General features: G+C 34.8%; 1 protein-coding gene across 7 annotated transcripts in view; it reads right to left on the bottom strand.

The window, feature by feature from the left end:
• ZNF280D (zinc finger protein 280D) overlaps nucleotides 1-18,373 on the bottom strand; it is a 135,045-nt gene that overhangs the window by 116,428 nt on the left and 244 nt on the right. For 4 of the 7 annotated variants that reach the window (XM_077748108.1, XM_077748138.1, XM_077748133.1 and 1 more), the window contains exons 2-3: nucleotides 1,070-1,113; nucleotides 893-961 (exon numbers count right to left, since the gene is read on the bottom strand). In XM_077748108.1, coding sequence (XP_077604234.1) covers nucleotides 893-920 — 28 coding nt within the window. In that variant the 5' untranslated portion in view covers nucleotides 921-961; nucleotides 1,070-1,113. Of the gene's footprint in view, nucleotides 1-892; nucleotides 962-1,069; nucleotides 1,114-10,924; nucleotides 11,059-18,373 lie in introns of all 7 variants that reach the window. The other 3 variants (XM_077748116.1, XM_077748122.1, XM_077748128.1) reach the window with 3 other exon arrangements.

The following is an 18,373-nucleotide window of genomic DNA, read 5'->3' as shown; positions in this document are numbered from 1 at the left end:
AGGAAACTAAGTGAAGTCATGCAATGCCTAATTTTTTAAAATTACGGAAACACTGTAAATGGATAATAAAAATTTCCAGTTAGTATATGTTACGGACTAAATTGTGTTTCTCCAACATTCGTATGTTAAAGTCCTCACCATCAGTACCTCACAATCTGAATGCATTTGGAGATGGGTCTTTAAGAGGTAATGAGGTGAAAATGAAGTTACGAGGCTGGGAGCTAATCCAATATGACTGGTGTCCTTAAAAGACGAGATCAGGACATGGATACATGCTTGAAGGTAAGATCATCTGAAGACACAGGAAACATAATGGCCATCTCTACGCCAAGGAGAAAGATGTGATACAGATACTTCCATTATGGCTCTCAAAAGGAATCAACCCTGCCAACACTTTGAACTTATACTTCTAGACCCTAAAACTGTGAGAAATTCTGAAATAAATTTCTGTAGTTTAAGCCATCCAGTCTATGGTACTTCATTATGGAAGCCCTAGCAAACTAATACAGAAGACAAAGGTCTTCCTCATTCTTCTTAAAAGGGCACTGCCATTGTCAATACATTCAGGATATATTGTTGAGGAAAAAATTTTAAGACACATAATATCTTTACATCTTTTATAAATAATTCTATTTTTGTCTACATATAGAAAAAACATAGGTAATTATATATAGCAAACTAGCAGTTGTCATCAGGCATTAAGAAAAAAAACTTCTTAATTAAAACTCACATTTTAATTTACATCATTTATTATGTAAGCATTTGTTACTCCAACAAATTCATGTTTTACTGTCTCTAAGAAAATGTGCCTACCCTTTCTTCTTTCTACTGAAGCAAAGTTATCAGTATAAAAGCCACGAATACTAGTGTCAGTCATGGCAGCAACACTTACTTTTTGGCTGAAAAGGGTTGTCGCCCATCAAGTTGCAGAGTTGACTTTCTGTAAATTGTCACCTGAGTACTGACACATGATATCAGTCAATTTTATGAGACACTTTAATGCCAAATATTGAAACATGAAACATTGGGTTCAAAAATTCTTGGATCTAATTCTGATCTCAAAACTCACCATGTGACTCCAGACAAGACAGCAATATATAACTGTTTTCCTTCCTATAAAATAAAAATACCTAGTATTAGAGTGGATCTCATAAAGTATACACATATTTAATCTTTTTTCCTATGAAAAGCTCAATTTTTACATTTTATATATCTGACTTATACTTACAACTCACTTTACATAATTGGTTCATTCAAGAATTTAGTAACAAAAATGGTGATTCTCTTAAGTACTTACTACTTGAAGAAGTCTAAATTATTAAACTGTAAATAATTTTTAAAAATCTTTTTGTAAAACTGAGTAATCACCTCATAATATGTTGTTTTAGTAAGTCTGAATTTTCAAATGCTAAGTGATACTAATTTTTAAGTGTTACTTATTCACATTTCAGGTGTAAGTGTAATTACTTCCATAAGAAAACATAACTTTAAATAAATTATATTTTATATTTTTCTGATTTTTTTATCAAAGAACTTAAAAGGAAAAGAAAATTAATTGGATAGATTTCATTGTAGATTAATTCATCCAAAAATAACTACTCACTGGGGAACCTGGCTGGCTCAATCGAAAAAGCATGTGACTTGATCTCAGGGCTGTGGGTTCCAGCCCCAGGCTGGAATTAGAGATTACTTAAAAAAATAAACTTAAGGGGCGCCTGGGTGGCTTAGTCGGTTAAGTGTCCGGCTTTCGCTTGGGTCATGATCTCGTGGTTCGTGGGTTCGAGCCCCGCGTCGGGCTCTGTGCTGACTGCCAGCTCAGAGCCTGGAGCCTGTTTCAGAGTCTGTGACTCCCTCTCTCTCTGACCCTCCCCTGCTCACTCTCTCTCTCTCTCTCTCTCCTAGAAATAAATAAAACATTAAAAAAAATTTTAAAAATAAAAAATAAAAAAATAAACTTAAAAAACGTAAGTACTCATTGTATTTTTTTTTTAAGTTTATTGATTTTTGAAAAAGAAAGAGTGCAAGTGAGGGGGAGAGAGAGAGAGAGAGAGAGAGAGAAAGAGAGAGAATTGCAAGCAGGCTCTGCACTGCCAGCCGAGAGCCCATGTAAGGTTTGAACTCAAACGATGAGATCATCACCTGAACTGAGATCAAGAGTTGGGACACTTAACCAACTGAGCCACCCAGGTACCCCTTAACTCAATTATTTAAAATAGCTGTAGCTTATCTCTAAACTAGTATCCGTGTTACAAATATGTCAAGGAGATAAACATTTAGCAATTTTTGCTCATGTTAAGGACCTATATTACCAAGAATACAGAGTATTTTTTAACTGCCACAATTACACAGCTTATGAGACTCATACATATTTTTTGAGTAGGTATAATTATATTGGATTATATATAATAGTTATATTAAATATTACATAGTTGACACATAGATATTTTTGCTAAGTGATCATACAAATTTCTCTTACCAAAATTCTGAAATTAGTATTCAATTTACAAATATTCAATTAATGAATGACTTGTCTGTATGATTAAGACTTGTCTGTCATAATGCCTATTATGACAGAGAGGACTTTAAGGTAACCTACTTCAAAAGCCTGAGGAACATAGTAGCCTACTTAGAAACCTCAACTGATATAAACACACTATAGAGTTGGGAGTTCTCAGATGTAATTTGAATCATAATTTCAGCCTAAAGCTGCCCTGTGAAATAGCCCTGTGACTAGCCACTAGCCACATGTGAAGATTTAGTTTAAATTAATTAAAATTAAATAAAACTTAAAATTCAGTTCCTCAGTTTTACTAGCCAAATATCAAATGCTCAAAGCCACATGTGGTTGGTGGCTACTGTATTGGACAGTGCAGCTAAAGAACCTTTCGATGGGACACTGAACCAATAACTCATTGCCATATTTTGTTCTGTTAATGACCAAACACTTTCATGGATTCTTCTGGCATCTCAGCCACTAAGGCATGCCAAAATTACCATCATAAAAACCTCTCAGGTCACACTTCAGAATTTTGGTGGTAAAGGATGAAATTCTATGAAGGATTAAGTCAGTTGCTACTGAAGTGGAATATCCAGCAAAGATATGCAGTGTGGATTTCAAAGTTCCAAAACATCTCTAATAGTTTCTACACCTCAGACTTAGCTCCAAAATAGCCAGAAAAAAGAGAATACTTTACTTCAGCTACAGACTCATTTCATGACTATGTTTAATACACTTGTTTCTATGAAGAAAAAAATGAATCCCAATGATCTGATTTATCAGACTTTTTAGAAAATAATTCATTCACTGTTGTAAACTGCTTATGTAAGTAATTTTAATTCCTACTTCACTATTTTTTGTTTCAGCTTTTATATATCTAAAATTAAACTATACCTTAAATAATTTTTTCTACAAAAATTTTAAAAATCAATGAAAACATAGGTCTAAATTCTTAACTGAAAAATCTGCTTTTATCTACTGATAGCTATCACCTGATGCAATGTCTCTGTGTTAAATAAAGCCAAAGCAATTGATCTGGTACATAAGCACACAGTATGGCACAGGTGTGCTATGTACTAGATATAGTTCTATTTACTTTCTGATAAAAGATTAATTCCACAAACTCCAACTGTAGAGTCTGCACATTAAAAAAGAGCGTTAGGCTAAGCGAGAATAAACAAGTTATAGCCCCAGCACTGCTACCACTTTCAGTCGAATCACTTTGCAATTCGGGGTCTCAGCTCTTAGTTCAACTAACAATCTCTACAGCTTAATTCAGCTCTCTACTGTATACGGTGTACTTTAAACATTTATTAACAATAAACAGTAAGACATGGTGAAGAATTAATGCCACATCCAAATTCTGACTCAACCATTTATTATCTGTATGACTTTTGGCAAGTTACTCTCTTGCCTTGCTTTACTATATACATGTAACTTATTTCATGACGTTATAGTGAAGATTAAATTAGATAACACACATAAAGCACACAGCTCTCTGCATGGAAATTATCCAATAAATCTTAACCATTTTTAACTCTTGGCTTAATCACATTTTGAAAAACTCTAAGAACAGATTAAAATTTTGTTATTACACTAGGATTTACAAGCTATCAGCTGAGCATTTAGAAATTATTTTGTCTTTTTAGATCTTCATTACAATATTTCTTTTCCATGATGAAAGGTTAGCTTCTAGAATGTAGCTGTCAAATCTATCCTACCATATTTTCATCTTTTTAAGAAAGAAACATTTATAAAGTAATGAAAACACACATAAAAAATTTTAAATCCTCATATAAATATAACACACATACCTATAATTCATCAATACTGTTAAAATATATACTACCAGTCTCATAGGATAAAACAAGTATCTAATTCAAAAATTCCAACATATAAAAATTAACATTAGGATAAAGTACCTTCTATCATTTCTATTTTAAAAAAAGCTTTCATTTTACACGCAACACTGTATTTTAATTTCTTTAAAAAAAAATCCTTTTTAAAAATGAGTAAGGAGGGGCGCCTGGGTGGCTTAGTCGGTTAAGCGTCCGACTTTCGCTTGGGTCATGATCTCGCGGTTCGTGGGTTCGAGCCCCGTGTCGGGCTCTGTGCTGACTGCCAGCTCAGAGCCTGGAGCCTATTTCAGAGTCTGTGTCTCCCTCTCTCTCTCTGACCCTCCCCTACTCACGCTGTCTCTCTCTCTCCTAGAAATAAATAAAAATATTAAAAAAAATAAATTAAAAAAAATAAAAATGAGTAAGGCTCAGTGGGTTACAATTCTGACTTCGACTCAGGTCACGATATCACGGTTTGTGAGTTTGAGCCCCACCTAGTTAGGGTCCTTTGTCTTCCTCTCTCTCCGCCCCCCCCCCCCAATCTATCAAAAACAAAGAAACAAACAAACACACACTAGAAGGTTTAAAGTTAAAAAAAAAAGTGGATGTGAGAAATACAATGACTGGTCAAGTTCTCTATCNCAGTATGTACCAAGTTAAAAAAAAAAGTGGATGTGAGAAATACAATGACTGGTCAAGTTCTCTATCTCCCCAGGTCCCAAAAGTCAGTCAATAAAATAACCTGAGAAACCACATTATAAAATTAATCTGTTTTCTTATCATCATAAAAATGTTTTAATAGGGGCTTTGCATTCCTAATCAAGAAATCAGCAACACCAAAACCAGACAGAATTAACATAAATGGGAAAATACAAAACCAAAAGATAATCATTTTAAATAATAAAAATTTTTACTCAAAATAATTATAGCATATATGAATCATGTTCAACTAACTTATATATTTTGTCTAAGATAAACAAGCTAGCTGTAAGAAACACTAAACCTTTAACAATTTTACGTATGTACGTGGAAGAGTTTTTCAGTGGAGTGATTTGGATAACACAGGGTCACTGGAACACTGTTCAGAAAAGTTTGATCTGTCACTCTTTTCCTCTTACAAATTTCCCGAAAAATCAGATATTCAAATCATTCTACTGACTTTAAAGCTTTGGTTTTGTTCTTTTTCATTTTATAAACAATTCTTAGTCTTTTCACCAATGGCATACTGAAAAGGAGGTCTATATTTTTGGAATTCTAATCCCAAATGAATACAGACAGCTTTAAGGATTCAAAGTGGGTTCTTAACTATGAGTACCAAACTAGTATTTCCAACCTTTGTTTTGTGATCTCTCAAGAATTTCCAACTATCTCAAGGAGATTACAAAAAAGAAATCATTTTAATGTTCATGATCTTAAAAACAATACATAATCTTTTGAGGACAGAGAGTCATCTTAAAAATTTCATTTTTATATCACCTTAAAACCCATCACCTATTGATTGGTTCCACTGTGGAAATTGTAACAGGGTTAGAAAACAGAGAATGATAGCTACCCTGGCATATATCACGCTATTGCTATTCAACCCTATGTAATTGAAAAAGACCCACAACTGACATTTGATTTCAGAAAATTTAAACTTGTTTAAATATACGATTTTATAAAGAAATTAACTTAGTAAATTTATTTACAAACATTAAGCAGATGAAACAAAATCTCAAATCAGCATTTCCTCCTTTTATGCCTCCTAGTTTTTAAAATACTTTATTGTTAGAAAACTAAGTACCTATCTTTTTTTACAATCAGTCCAGTTAATCAGTTACTGTGGAAAACTACAGACTTATTCCTGAAAACAGGGCACATTTCAACCACATAAAATGTACAATCAGAAACATCTGATCACTAGCAAGTAAAATACTACAGACAAAATACTGGGAAATCATAGAAACTTTGGAAGATACGTCATCAAATTTTAACCACTTCCTGAAAGATTGTAATTTTTATCTTAAGTAGAATACTGTGTTTTGAAATGGTCATTCCAAGCATAGGAGAAAAGGTCTCCAAAAGGGGAGAATATGGATATACAGTTTTATTTTTTAAATAAACCAAATATTTCAAATATCACTTTAAAAAAGGAGTATACATACAGGAATCTTAACAGTGAACAAGCAAAGAGAGAAGGAAAAGGGTTGGGACTCAATCTTGACTGGAGTTCCTGGAAAGGAAAGGGAAGAAAGCATTCCATACAGAAGGAACTGCATGTGGAAAAGGAAGCATTCCATGCAGAAGGAATAAATAGCATGTGGAAAAGCAAATATGAAAAACAGAAAAGAAACCACTATGACTGGAAAAGAAAATCAAGGAGGTTTATGGTATAGAAGGTAAGACAGAATTCAAACAACATAGCACCCCAGAGATCATGTTAGGAATTTTGCCCTTAATCTAAGAGCAATGGAAAGCCAATGAGGGGATTCTGAATAAGAACTGGGATGATCAGATTTCTGATACAGTGTCAAAATAACACAATGAGTCTAAAATCAAAGAGACAGTGGTTTTATTCTATTCTGTCCTAGTCAATTCCCACTTAGGATATAGTGAGTGTACCGGCTAGGATGCTTTCAACAGTAAGTAATGGAAAACCCAACTCAAACTGGCTTATGCAAAAGAGAATTTTTTGGCTTACTTACAGAACGAAATACAGGTACAAAGCTGTACAAAGCTGACTTTTCTATCTCGATTCCTGGGCTTCACTTCCTCTGTGTTGTTTCCACCATCAGAAGAGGTTTCCAACTAGGAATGACTCCAACTTAATACCTTTCAAGACTCAAGTCTAAGACCCTAATAAGAGGACTAGCTCTGATTGGAATTGAGTGGCTTGGCTTAAGTCATATGCCCTTCCTGAAGTCAATCACTATTGCTAAGGACTTGTAATAGGTTTAGTCCTAAATCACATGCTCCCCTGATACCAGAGGCACAATAAGAAAAACAAGATAAAAATTTCCATAAAGGAAAATTAAGATACCTGTTACCAAAGTAGAGGGGTATGGATGTTGGGTAGCAAAAACAACACATGTTCATTATAAGGAATTAGAATTAACACTTTGTCTAAGTCAAAGGACTAAAGATACTTAACCTAGGAAACAGGAGCCTGTGGAGCAGGAGTGGTAATAGTGAAAGCTATCTACAGATATTTTAAGTTTGTCATGAGAAAGAAGGAAAGAGTAGGTCTTGTTCTTTGTAACTCAAGAGATAATAATTGATAATAATAACAATATTAGTAATATTTATTTGCTTTGAGTAGAGAATTTCATTCCTAGTGTTCAGCTTCAATACAACTACTTAATTTATTACATACTATTATGTTATCATAATTATAAATTATGTTATTTATAATAACAATTTATCATTACCATAAGCTAACATTAATTAAATGCCTACAATATTTTGTCTATTCCTCAAAAAACTCTATGAGGCAGATACTATTATTACCCTCACTTTACAACTACAGAAACTGAATTATAGAGGTTAAGTACCTTGCCCAAAGTAACACAACTAAGAGTTAATCAAGGATTCAAATCTAGATGCTTGAAACGTCAAGAGATTTCAGCCATACACTACCTGCCTTCACCAGGAATAGGACCAAAATTACAGGGAGGCAGACTTCATCTCAACATAAGAACAAAACAATTAATAGTTAAAACATCAGGAAATGAGATGAACTCAAGGTGTGATAGATCACCAAAGAAAAATATGAAAATTTCAAGCATTATATAATTGAAAATGGTTACTTTTCAACATCCTTAAGGACCCTTCCAACCTTAATATTATAAACATACCCATTTGGCATAGGTATGCAAATGTAAATTTTTGCCTAGACAGACAAAGGGGATTTATTATTTCAGTTAAAAAAGACTGTTCTAGTTGAGAGTGCTGAATTATGAAAAGCAAATATGATATTATGAAAAGTCTTTTGGTAACCAGCCTACCATTCCCAAATATTTTCTAGAAACTCCAAGTTCAATAAAATAAATGAAGCAGCTGGGTTGAAGTTCAACATTGAGAATAAAACTCTTGAGTTTATTCAAAGCAAGTTAATTCCTGAAGAAAAAGTAATAGTTGATAATTTTAATTAAACAATATAAATTGCACTTTAATAAACCTGTTTGAGGTCAACTCCCAATGATACCAAGATCTACTTTACAAACACTGATTCTGAGCAAAATCTCAAATATCAAATAATGATAAACCAACTTTTCAGATTTTTAACATTTTTGATAACAAAAATTTTTAATGTAATATCAGTAAGTAGAAGGCCTATGCTTCAGCAGACTGCTTATATCTATAAATCAATCTAAATCAGCAGAGTCATTAAAAGCTTCTATGTAAAAGGAATCCTTCACAATAAAAGGGTATGGGGTATCTCTCTTTGCATTTCCATTTCATCCAAGTTAAAACCTCTCTGCTAACCCTGATACAGTCTGCAAACCATTTGCTCTACGTATCACCACCCATTCTGTCAGTCAAAACTAACCTAAGCACAGCAGTGCAGCTACTACATTTTCTACTGCGCACACAGTATTCTGCTGAAGGTATCCATCTGAAGAGCTCGATAACCCTCCCCATTGCCAAATCAAATTATCCTTTCTTCATTTACATTTTCCTTATCTTGCATCTATTTTAACTGAATTTCTCAAAACATCCTCCTCAAATATTTTCTATATACCAACAGACTGTTTCTCTACCCATCTCCTCCAACTCTATATAGACTCTCCACATTCTCTTGCTCCTTAAATAGTGCAAAATCAGGTTTTTAGAGTTTAGTCTTCAGCCCTATATAAATTGTTCCCTAAACAATTCCAGTCTTAGCTATCAGTTCTTAATAGCAAGCTATAAAAATCATCAAATATTAACTTCCAATCTTAACTCCTCCACTAAGTTCCAGCCTAACATTTCTTAACTGCTAAAAACTGCTCTCTGGATATTTAAACTCACCTCAAACTTAGTATTTCCAAAACTGAACATAACTTCTCCACAAAAATTAGTCCTATTGCATGATTCATAATAGCCAAGAAGTGAAAACAAGCCAAATGTTCATCGACTGATGAATGAACAAAATATGATATAACCATACAATGGAATATTAGCAACAAAAAATGAAATACTGGGGGTGCCTGGGTGGCTTAGTCGGTTAGGCGTCTGACTTTCGCTTAGGTCATGATCTCACGGTTTGTGGGTTCGAGCCCCGCGTCGGGCTCTGTGCTGACTGCCAGCTCAGAGGAGCCTATTTCGGAGTCTGTATCTCCCTCTCTCTCTGACCCTCCCCTGCTCACGCTGTCTCTCTCTCTCTCCTAGAAATAAATAAAAATTTAAAAAAAATTTTAAAAAAATTAAAAAAAAAGAAATACTGATACATGCTACATGGATGAGCCTTGAGAACTTTATGCTAAGTGAAAGAAGTCAGTTACATATTGTATGATTCCATTAATATCAAATGTCCAGAACAGGCAAATCCATAGAGACAGAAATTAGATCAGTGGTTGCCAGGGTCTGTGGGGTGGGGAGAATGGGGAGAGACAGCGTAACAGGTCTGAAAGCTGAAAATACTGAGATTAGATGCTTTTGATATTGCATAACACCATGATATACTAAATGCCACTGAATTGTACACTTTAAAGTAATTTAAATGGTGAATTTAATGTTATGTTAACCTGACCTGTGTTTATAAAAATTAGTTCTACTTCTCATCCTTCTGATCTTGAGTCCTTAAAACTGTTTTTCAATAAAACTGTCATCCTTCTGATCTTGAGTCCTTAAAAGTGTTTTTCAATGTTTCCCTCAATCAATTCTCCAGTCCTATAGAGTCTTCCTTCAAAATATTTCCTACAACCACCCTTGATTTTTCCATTCACTAGGTACTTGTTCAGGCACTTAGAACCTCACATCCATAGTAAGATTTACTGTGTAAGATTCACTTCGTATCAGCCTCTCAGCATCCAGATCGATGTGATTTCGTGCATTTAACAACAGAACCACCAAATTAACAATGTCATAAAAAAATGTTTTCATTGTGTCATTTATCCACTCCAAACTCCTCAGTAACTCTCCACCAATCCATGCAAGGCTCATTATCCTAGTGCTAGAGGCTTTCAGAATGCAGTGAGGTACAGAACAGGTCAAATGTTTTAGCAACTGGCACTGCCACCAGTGGTTGGTGCTGCCAGGCTAGTCCTATGTTATTCAGTTTAAGAAAACAACATGCAATCCTGAGATTACAGGGCTGAGGTTTGAATTAGGTAAGACCAAGGCATCATAGCTTACAAAATTAATATACAACATCAGGCACCCAGTAAGCATTACAATACATGAAATGCACTTTTTGAGATTCAGTTCCTTCATCTGTAAAGATGATAATACTGCCCATCTCAAAGAAGCATTTATTTTGAAGATAAAATATGATATATAATTTACTTAATAATCTATAAAATATCACAATAAAAGATTAGAAATACGTATCTTTTGTTATAACTCCTCAAATAAACACAAATACTAACAATGTAGTGTCAAAAAAAGTAGGGCCAATTTTCTTACTTACTTTTTTTCTATTTAATAAAGTTGAGAGCTCTATTACTTATTTTTACTCCTGGAACTTAATAAAGCCATTTTTGCTTATGAGGGTCTTCCTATCAGCAGTCAACAATCCCGTATAAAGTCAGATAATCTTAAATCCTAAATGGGAAAACCAAAATGAGTAAACAAAGTAGGAGATAGGGATTACCTATACCTAACCCATCCCAAGACCTTTAAGCTTGCCTTCTCAAATTTGCCACAGGTAACCATTACCTATAAAATAAGGAAAACACAGGCATAAAGCCTAGAAGCAAGGAGCAAATTTTTTCACAGACTAATGACCTTTGCTTTGGTTAACAGTCCTCAACTGAAAGACATTCAAGTAGTTGTGCTGGAGAAATCCCAAACCTGGTTTAAAAAAAAAAAAAAAGTGTGTCTGATTAATTTCTCAGGATGGAAGTTTAGAAGTCCACAAATCCCAACCTGAAATATTTAAGATATATTAATTTACTTAAAAATGACTACAACAGGGGTGCCTGGGTGGCTCAGTTGGTCGAGCATTCGACTCCTGATTTTGGCTCAAGTCATGATATCATGGGGCAAGATTGAGCCCCACCTCCGGATACACTGGGCATGTGTCCTGCCTGCTTAAGATTCTATCTCTCTCTCCCTCTGTCCCTCCCCTGTATGCATGTGGGCTCTCTCTCTTAAAAAAAAAAAAAAAAGAAACTTTTAAAATGACTATAATAAACCCATTATATATTAATATAAATATTTACATGAAAAGTATTTTCTAAGAGAAAATATTTAGAGGTGTGGCATTGCTTTCTATTTTTGCAAAACCCATTAATATCTGCCTTAATAATGACAGCTGTATTTTCTTAACTGCTTCTACATTTAATCTGTTGCACAAATTGTTCTCCTGAAACCAGGAAAATCCAGCCTCACAAGATAGGTAGATGGTAAAGGGAGGAGCTTGTAGAACCCCTGAAAGCACCTCAAGTCCCCAAGACCATGGTTAGAGAACTGTACACTACATAAAACAAGTCAAAGCCTTTGTTTCAAAAGGAGAGCTAAATTAGTATCCTGGCTAACTGATTGATCAAAAATTTGGTAGATACCAATCCAAAGAGTAAAATCACAATTTTAAATAGTTAGGGAATATTCAAGTGAGGAGCACAACACTAAGAAAAAGCATTTATTAAGCAGTAATTATGTATAAAGCATTGTGTTTAAAAACACAAAGATGTAAAACATGATAGAGCATCATTCCAAAAAATCAGTGTTCATCATCATGTAATAAACCAGAAAAACAGAAATGTTTGCAGAAAAATAATTGAAATAAAAAACATTTTTTAATTTAATCCAGTTTGCCAAAAGGCCTAAATATTACACCCTGATTCTACAGGGTTTCAGTTAATCATTTTTAATATAGAGAAGCCTGAAGGTAAAGTTAAGAAGTAATGTAAGAAAAAATGGTAACAACAAAAATATTTTGGAACAGAAACCTCAAGGAAAAACTTTAAGTACTACCTGCATTCATTAGAGATGGAGTGCAAACTGCTGAAAAACCTATCATGGTAGTAGATGAAGAGGCAGGCAGGTTTAATGTGTTAGAAAGGGGGAACGTATCTAACGGTCCAAATTAACCACTGTTAATTTGTATTAACAAATGTATCTAATGGTCCAAATTAACCACTAACCTTCAGTATACTATTAGAATCCATAGGAACAATTTTAATTTATTTTCTTTTTTTGAGTAGTTCTAGTTGTAAAGATTGACATTTTATGGCTTTGTTTCCTAGAAATCTTCAAACAACTTTTAAATAGAATAAAACTCATTGTATTTTACAATTACTATGTGGGTCTACAGGATCCTTTTATAAATCTAAGATACATAATGTGATCTTAGTGATTTTATTTTTCCTACATCTTGAAATATTTTGCTAATTCCATCATTCTGGGTATTATTCCACCATTGCTAAACAAATATTCCCACCCCTGCCTCCAAAAAAAAAAAAAAAAAAAGGAAAACATAAGAACAATTTAATTGCCTAGAAGAATAATGCAACAGTCAAGTAAATCATCATCTCTCACTTTTCTCATCTTTCAGTTTTTTTTTTTAAATTATTTTTTAAATGTTTTTATTTATTTCTAGGAGAGAGAGAGACAGCGTGAGCAGGGGAGGGTCAGAGAGAGAGGGAGTCACAGACTGAAACAGGCTCCAGGCTCTAAGCTGGCAGCACATAGCCCGACACGGGGCTCGAACCCACGAACCGCGAGATCATGACCTAAGCGAAAGTCGGACGCTTAACCGACTAAGCCACCCAGGCGCCCCTCATCTTTCAGTTTTCTTACTGTTTTGCACAAAATATTGCCTCAACTTTCAAAAGATGTATAAGACTGAAGACATTATCTTTGTAATCTGTGTCAAAAAGAAAAACTTTACTTCTACCCTTTGATGTTGTTCTACCTGAGGACCTGTGAATCAAACTAACAAAAAATAGATTAATTAACAGGAGAAAAAGCACAAAAATTTTATTAATATTTACATAGAGGAATTCACAGAAGAGAAGTAAAACTCAAAGAAGTGGTTAATTTCAAGATCTCATATACCACTTTAACAAAGGAAAGGAATCAGGGCTTTGAGAGACAATAAACCATGGGCAGTAACTAGGAAATACATGGGAGAACTAATGGAAGATAAGGGTTATTTTCATTAGGTCTCTTTATGCAATCTCATCTTGGTATGGAGAGCTGCCTCCATCTCCAGGCGATTAAGAGTCACTCTTTCCTACTAAGGGGTGGGGGGGCAGGGGAGATCTATCCTCACAAAGGAATATTTATGTCTTGCTTTCAGGCAGATAACAGGAAGACAAAAAACAGTTTTTGCTTCTTTTAATTCCAAACTGCTGTCCACTCAAAATAATCCTTAGATCAAAGTAGCATATGTTAGCACAGCATACCCTGATCCTCTTCATATGCTTTTAGTCTTCACTGAATACAGTCAAGAACTCAGAACTTTTTATTTTCTGCCCATTATGGGACAGAAGAAAACTGGCAGAGGACACATGTTACAATTATTAAATGAACCTGAAAATGGATGCAAAGATAGACAGCAAGCACTTTAGACTCTAATAATGAGAACAGGGAAATCTCAGACTAAATCTTCAAATGAGAGTAACCTGATAAAGTTCATAAATGGACAAATGTTGAATGCAGATGTATATAATGCTGACCAAAAGGAAATAGAAAATGTGGAAAATTTTTTAATTCCTTGGATTGGTTATGCTAACTGGTATCTACAAATCCAGAACTGAAAATATCTTACAATTAGGAAGGAAAGAAGATGACCATCCATACTTCAACAGAATTAAGAATTATCAAAGGTTTCAAAAAATTCTTCAAGTATTGCATTCAATTATGCACATGCAAAAGAAAAAAAAAAAGCCCCAGAATGATAAACAAGAACTTATCCGAAGTATGTGAAATCTCAAATCAGTATTTACAAGATGAATACATTCCAGGTTCATTTATGTATGACAGCTGATGAGTAGTTAGTAACATTCACACAATGTTGCCCATTTCAGGTACACAAACCCTGAAAAACACATAATAAAAATCTGGGCAACACCGAACAGTGAAACATTCTAAGCTTGAAAGATACAGATCTACAGAGAATCAGAAAAGGGTGAGAGCAGAACCAAGAGTAATAGAAAAATTACAAGAATGGACAAAGAATTTTAAAATTCTGTCAGAAATATTAACATGTGACAAAATTTATGTAAGTTTAAAACTAGCTTAGTAGTATTATCCAACAAAAAAATTTCTTGATTTGGCAACATCAGGAAGAACATGGATGACCTTCTAGGAATTTTCACAAATGGGACATAAAAAAAAGTCAACTACACATAATTCTGGGCTTTATACATATTTGATGACTTTTATTATCCTAAGAAAAACTAATTTTTCTTCTCAGCTCAATGCATTCTCAAGTATAAATGAATTCAAAAACCCTTATATAATAACATGAAGAGAGATGTATTTTTCTGACTACAGGAGAGGTAGATACGCTCATTAAGAGGGTCAGAACTCATATTTGCAAAGGAATGACCTATGATTGATAATAATGCAGGGAATTCTTTCAGCGTATGCGGAAACTTCAATTACAAAACCAGAAATGTCAAGAAGAATATTTCTCAGGCAACTAGGAAAAGAACTTGCAGAAACTAGTAAGAGAATTTTGTTTAACCCTTCAACCACAACATTCTTGCCAGGTCTCAAAGTGAGATATTCTTTGTGTGAATACCAAAATATTCTAAATGTGCATCTTCATTGTAGTATGTGGTATGTAATTAGATGCATAAAATATATACTTGTTTTTCACATTTCTAAATATATATAAAGAAACTATGTTTAAATTCTAATTAAAAGTTCGAATGAGTTGTTCTACATTACCTTTATTCTTCTATAGATTACATAATGAAAATTATATAATAACTTGAAATTTTTTTAAAAATGAAATGGTGAATAGTGATGACTTTTTCCTGGTATAATGAGAGTTAAAAGAATCCTTAAAATAAAACTGCTTTGTAGAAATGAATAAAAATTCCAAACACATGTTTGATACAAATTGCCACATAAATCAAGTCATTATTTATATATTTAAAATAACCTGACTGAAAAATCTGATTTTCTGAGTCGTCTGAATTAGGAAAATCTATTCAGGATTATGTATTTAATTAGTGGACATGTCATAAATATACCTCACCTTTCAAAAGTTTCTTTTGAAATATAACATAATATGCTGTCAATAATCTCCAATTTCCTATCACCTAAACTATAATTTACTATTTACCAGAATTGCTATTCCATTCAGATATATCCCCTGCCAAATTTGTACAGAAAACAAAACAAAAAAACTCAATATGGTTCTAAATGTTCTCTTAAATAAATAAAACAAGTGTGGCAGAGTACAAAACTATATATTCTTTTCCTTTGTCTTCCTCTCTCCTACTGAAAAAGCCAATTCTGAGTAGTAAAACACTGGACTCTTGAAGAAGCAGGACTCCAGGAAAGAGCCTAACCAGAAACAATGGGTTGAAGTGGGGATGCTGAGATTTGGAACTCTCCAATATTTAACTACCTCAGAACTTTCCTATTAATCACAGCTCACTACTGCTACAAGGGCCATAAGCAAATTTCAAAGGAGGCAAAGTCTGACATCTACTTTCTAGGCCTCCTCTCCCCTAGCCAACATAGGCTCTGAGGTCAACAGGTAGCAGCAATCCCAAGCTCTCTAAACTAGGTAAGTTTGTCCTATCCTCCAAAACTGCTCCTTTCCTTCATCCCCAAACACCCATTTCTAGAGGACTACTCCCAACTATGTAATTATCAAATCACTGCAGGTAAATTCATATCAAATACTAATGCCAAAATATCATCCCATAGAATACTTGCTAACTGCAAAAAACAAAAAACAAAACAAAACAAAAAAAAAAACGCTTACAGTGGAAAGATAGTTTGTCACCACTTTATTGGAGAAATCAAATTTAGGATTACTAATAGGATAATCCTACTTTATGTGCCTTCTGATGTGAAGTACACTGCATGACTTAAGTTTTCTTGCCAAAAGTATCAACCCTGGTCTACACAAGCCTTCAGATCTAACTTCAAATTTACAGAAAATACAGGGGATAGAAGGTACAATTTAAATCTAATGAAGAGGAAACTATCAGTAAAATACAGAACGTGGATTATTTCACAGGACTACTGGTAGCCTGGTCTCAAAAGGTCAATGTCATCAAAAAATAAAAAAGAGGTAACTAAATTAAAAAAAAAGAAACTAATACAAATAAATATGATGCATCATTGGATTCCGAAATAAATAACTTAAGACATTTGGGGGACAATAGGGGAAATGTGAATACACACTACATATGTACATTAGATTGCAGGGATTATTCATCACGTTAAGTGTGTTTCTGGTATCGTGCTTGTATGGAAAATTGGCCTTATTCTTATGACATCCAGATGGACACATCCATCTACAGTACTTAGGTGCGAATTATCTTAATATTTGCAATGTACTCTGAAAATGTTCGCCGAAAAGAATTTAAGATAGGTAGAGAAAGCAAATGTGACAAAATGGCAACACTGTTTAAACTAGGAGGTAGGTATTAGTGTCCAAACCGGCTATTCAACTTTTCAAAATGTTTGGGGTTAAAAAACAACATGAAAACTTAATAAAAAGTTGAAAAACTAAGAAATGAAGGCCTGAAAACAAAAATGTGTAAGGAGAAACTGAATAGTATTTCTTAAATTCTGTAGGTGAGCCTCCTTGCTTATCCTCACTCACCTTATCCCCACCAAAAATGAAACATAATATAGTGAATTGAGCACTGATTGAGGAATCAGAAGACCTAAGGGTCTCGAAACGGCTCCATCACTTCCTAGCCATGCCCTCATTAAAGACGTCTCCCTGAGGCTCTCCTAATCTTCAAAATAGTTCCATAAACACAGACCAGGGCAAAAGGGGGCTTGCGGCACAAATAGGCTGTCCCAATGACAGATACAAATGCAAGGTAACAGTTGATGTTTCAAAACATCAAGAGCGAAGCAGCCGTAACCATTCTCTAAGCAAACCAGTGCCTTTCTTGGCACAGCAAGTTTCCGCTTAGCTTGAGTTGTCACTAATCCCCCAAAGCAGGACGTCTCACAAATGTTAAGAGGTGGTTTTTGTACTTAAAACTCTCCTCCGAGGTTTCAATTTTATGCTTAATGTCACTAAAGGACGTCCAATTCTTAAGATCCAATCCAAATCTCAAAACAATAAAGTGTAAATTCAAAGAATTAAAAAAAAAAAATCTTTGCGAACAAAGAGAACCCCTTGGACCAAGGTCTCCCGTGCTTGCAGAAGCGGGTCCGCTTCGACGTTTCTCCTCTCTGGCAGATTTCTCCTTAAAAACCTTCAAACTTGAGATAAGTTGGGAAGAACTCCTTCCATCTCTAGAGCAAGATAAAAACCTCAGAGTGAGCTCATTCTTTCCGTCTCATTAAGTGAAACCTGAAAGCTCGGTCAGTAAATTGTGTATCCAACTGCACGGTTCTCCTCAGGGCCCTTCTGCAGACAATAATGGGACTCCTAGGGCAGAGCAGGGAAGTCCCTTTGACAAGGATGAGGGTGTGAACGTGGAATGACTGGTCACCGGGGCGGGGGGGAGAGGGGGCAGGGCCCTGGATGCCTGAAGTTCGGAACCCCCTTTGGTCGGCTCTACCACTGAAGAGACTCCGGGGAGCGTCGTTGTGAGGAAGGCATGGGTCGCCGCCAAACATCGGCACAAAATGTACGGCAGACCAAAGGGAGTCGTCTCCAGAGGAGAGCCAGACCCAGGCTGGGGCAAACAGGCGCGCAGGCCCTGGGAGGCGAGGCGGAGGAGGCGGAGGAGGCGACAGAGAAAGAGGAGGCGGAGGC

Source organism: Crocuta crocuta, unplaced genomic scaffold (genome assembly GCF_008692635.1).
Source record: "Crocuta crocuta isolate KB4526 unplaced genomic scaffold, BGI_CrCroc_1.0 scaffold130, whole genome shotgun sequence".
NCBI classification, from domain to species: Eukaryota; Metazoa; Chordata; class Mammalia; order Carnivora; family Hyaenidae; genus Crocuta; species Crocuta crocuta.
The sequence above is the reverse complement of the archived record's forward strand: the minus strand, read 5'-3'. Positions and strand labels throughout refer to the sequence as shown.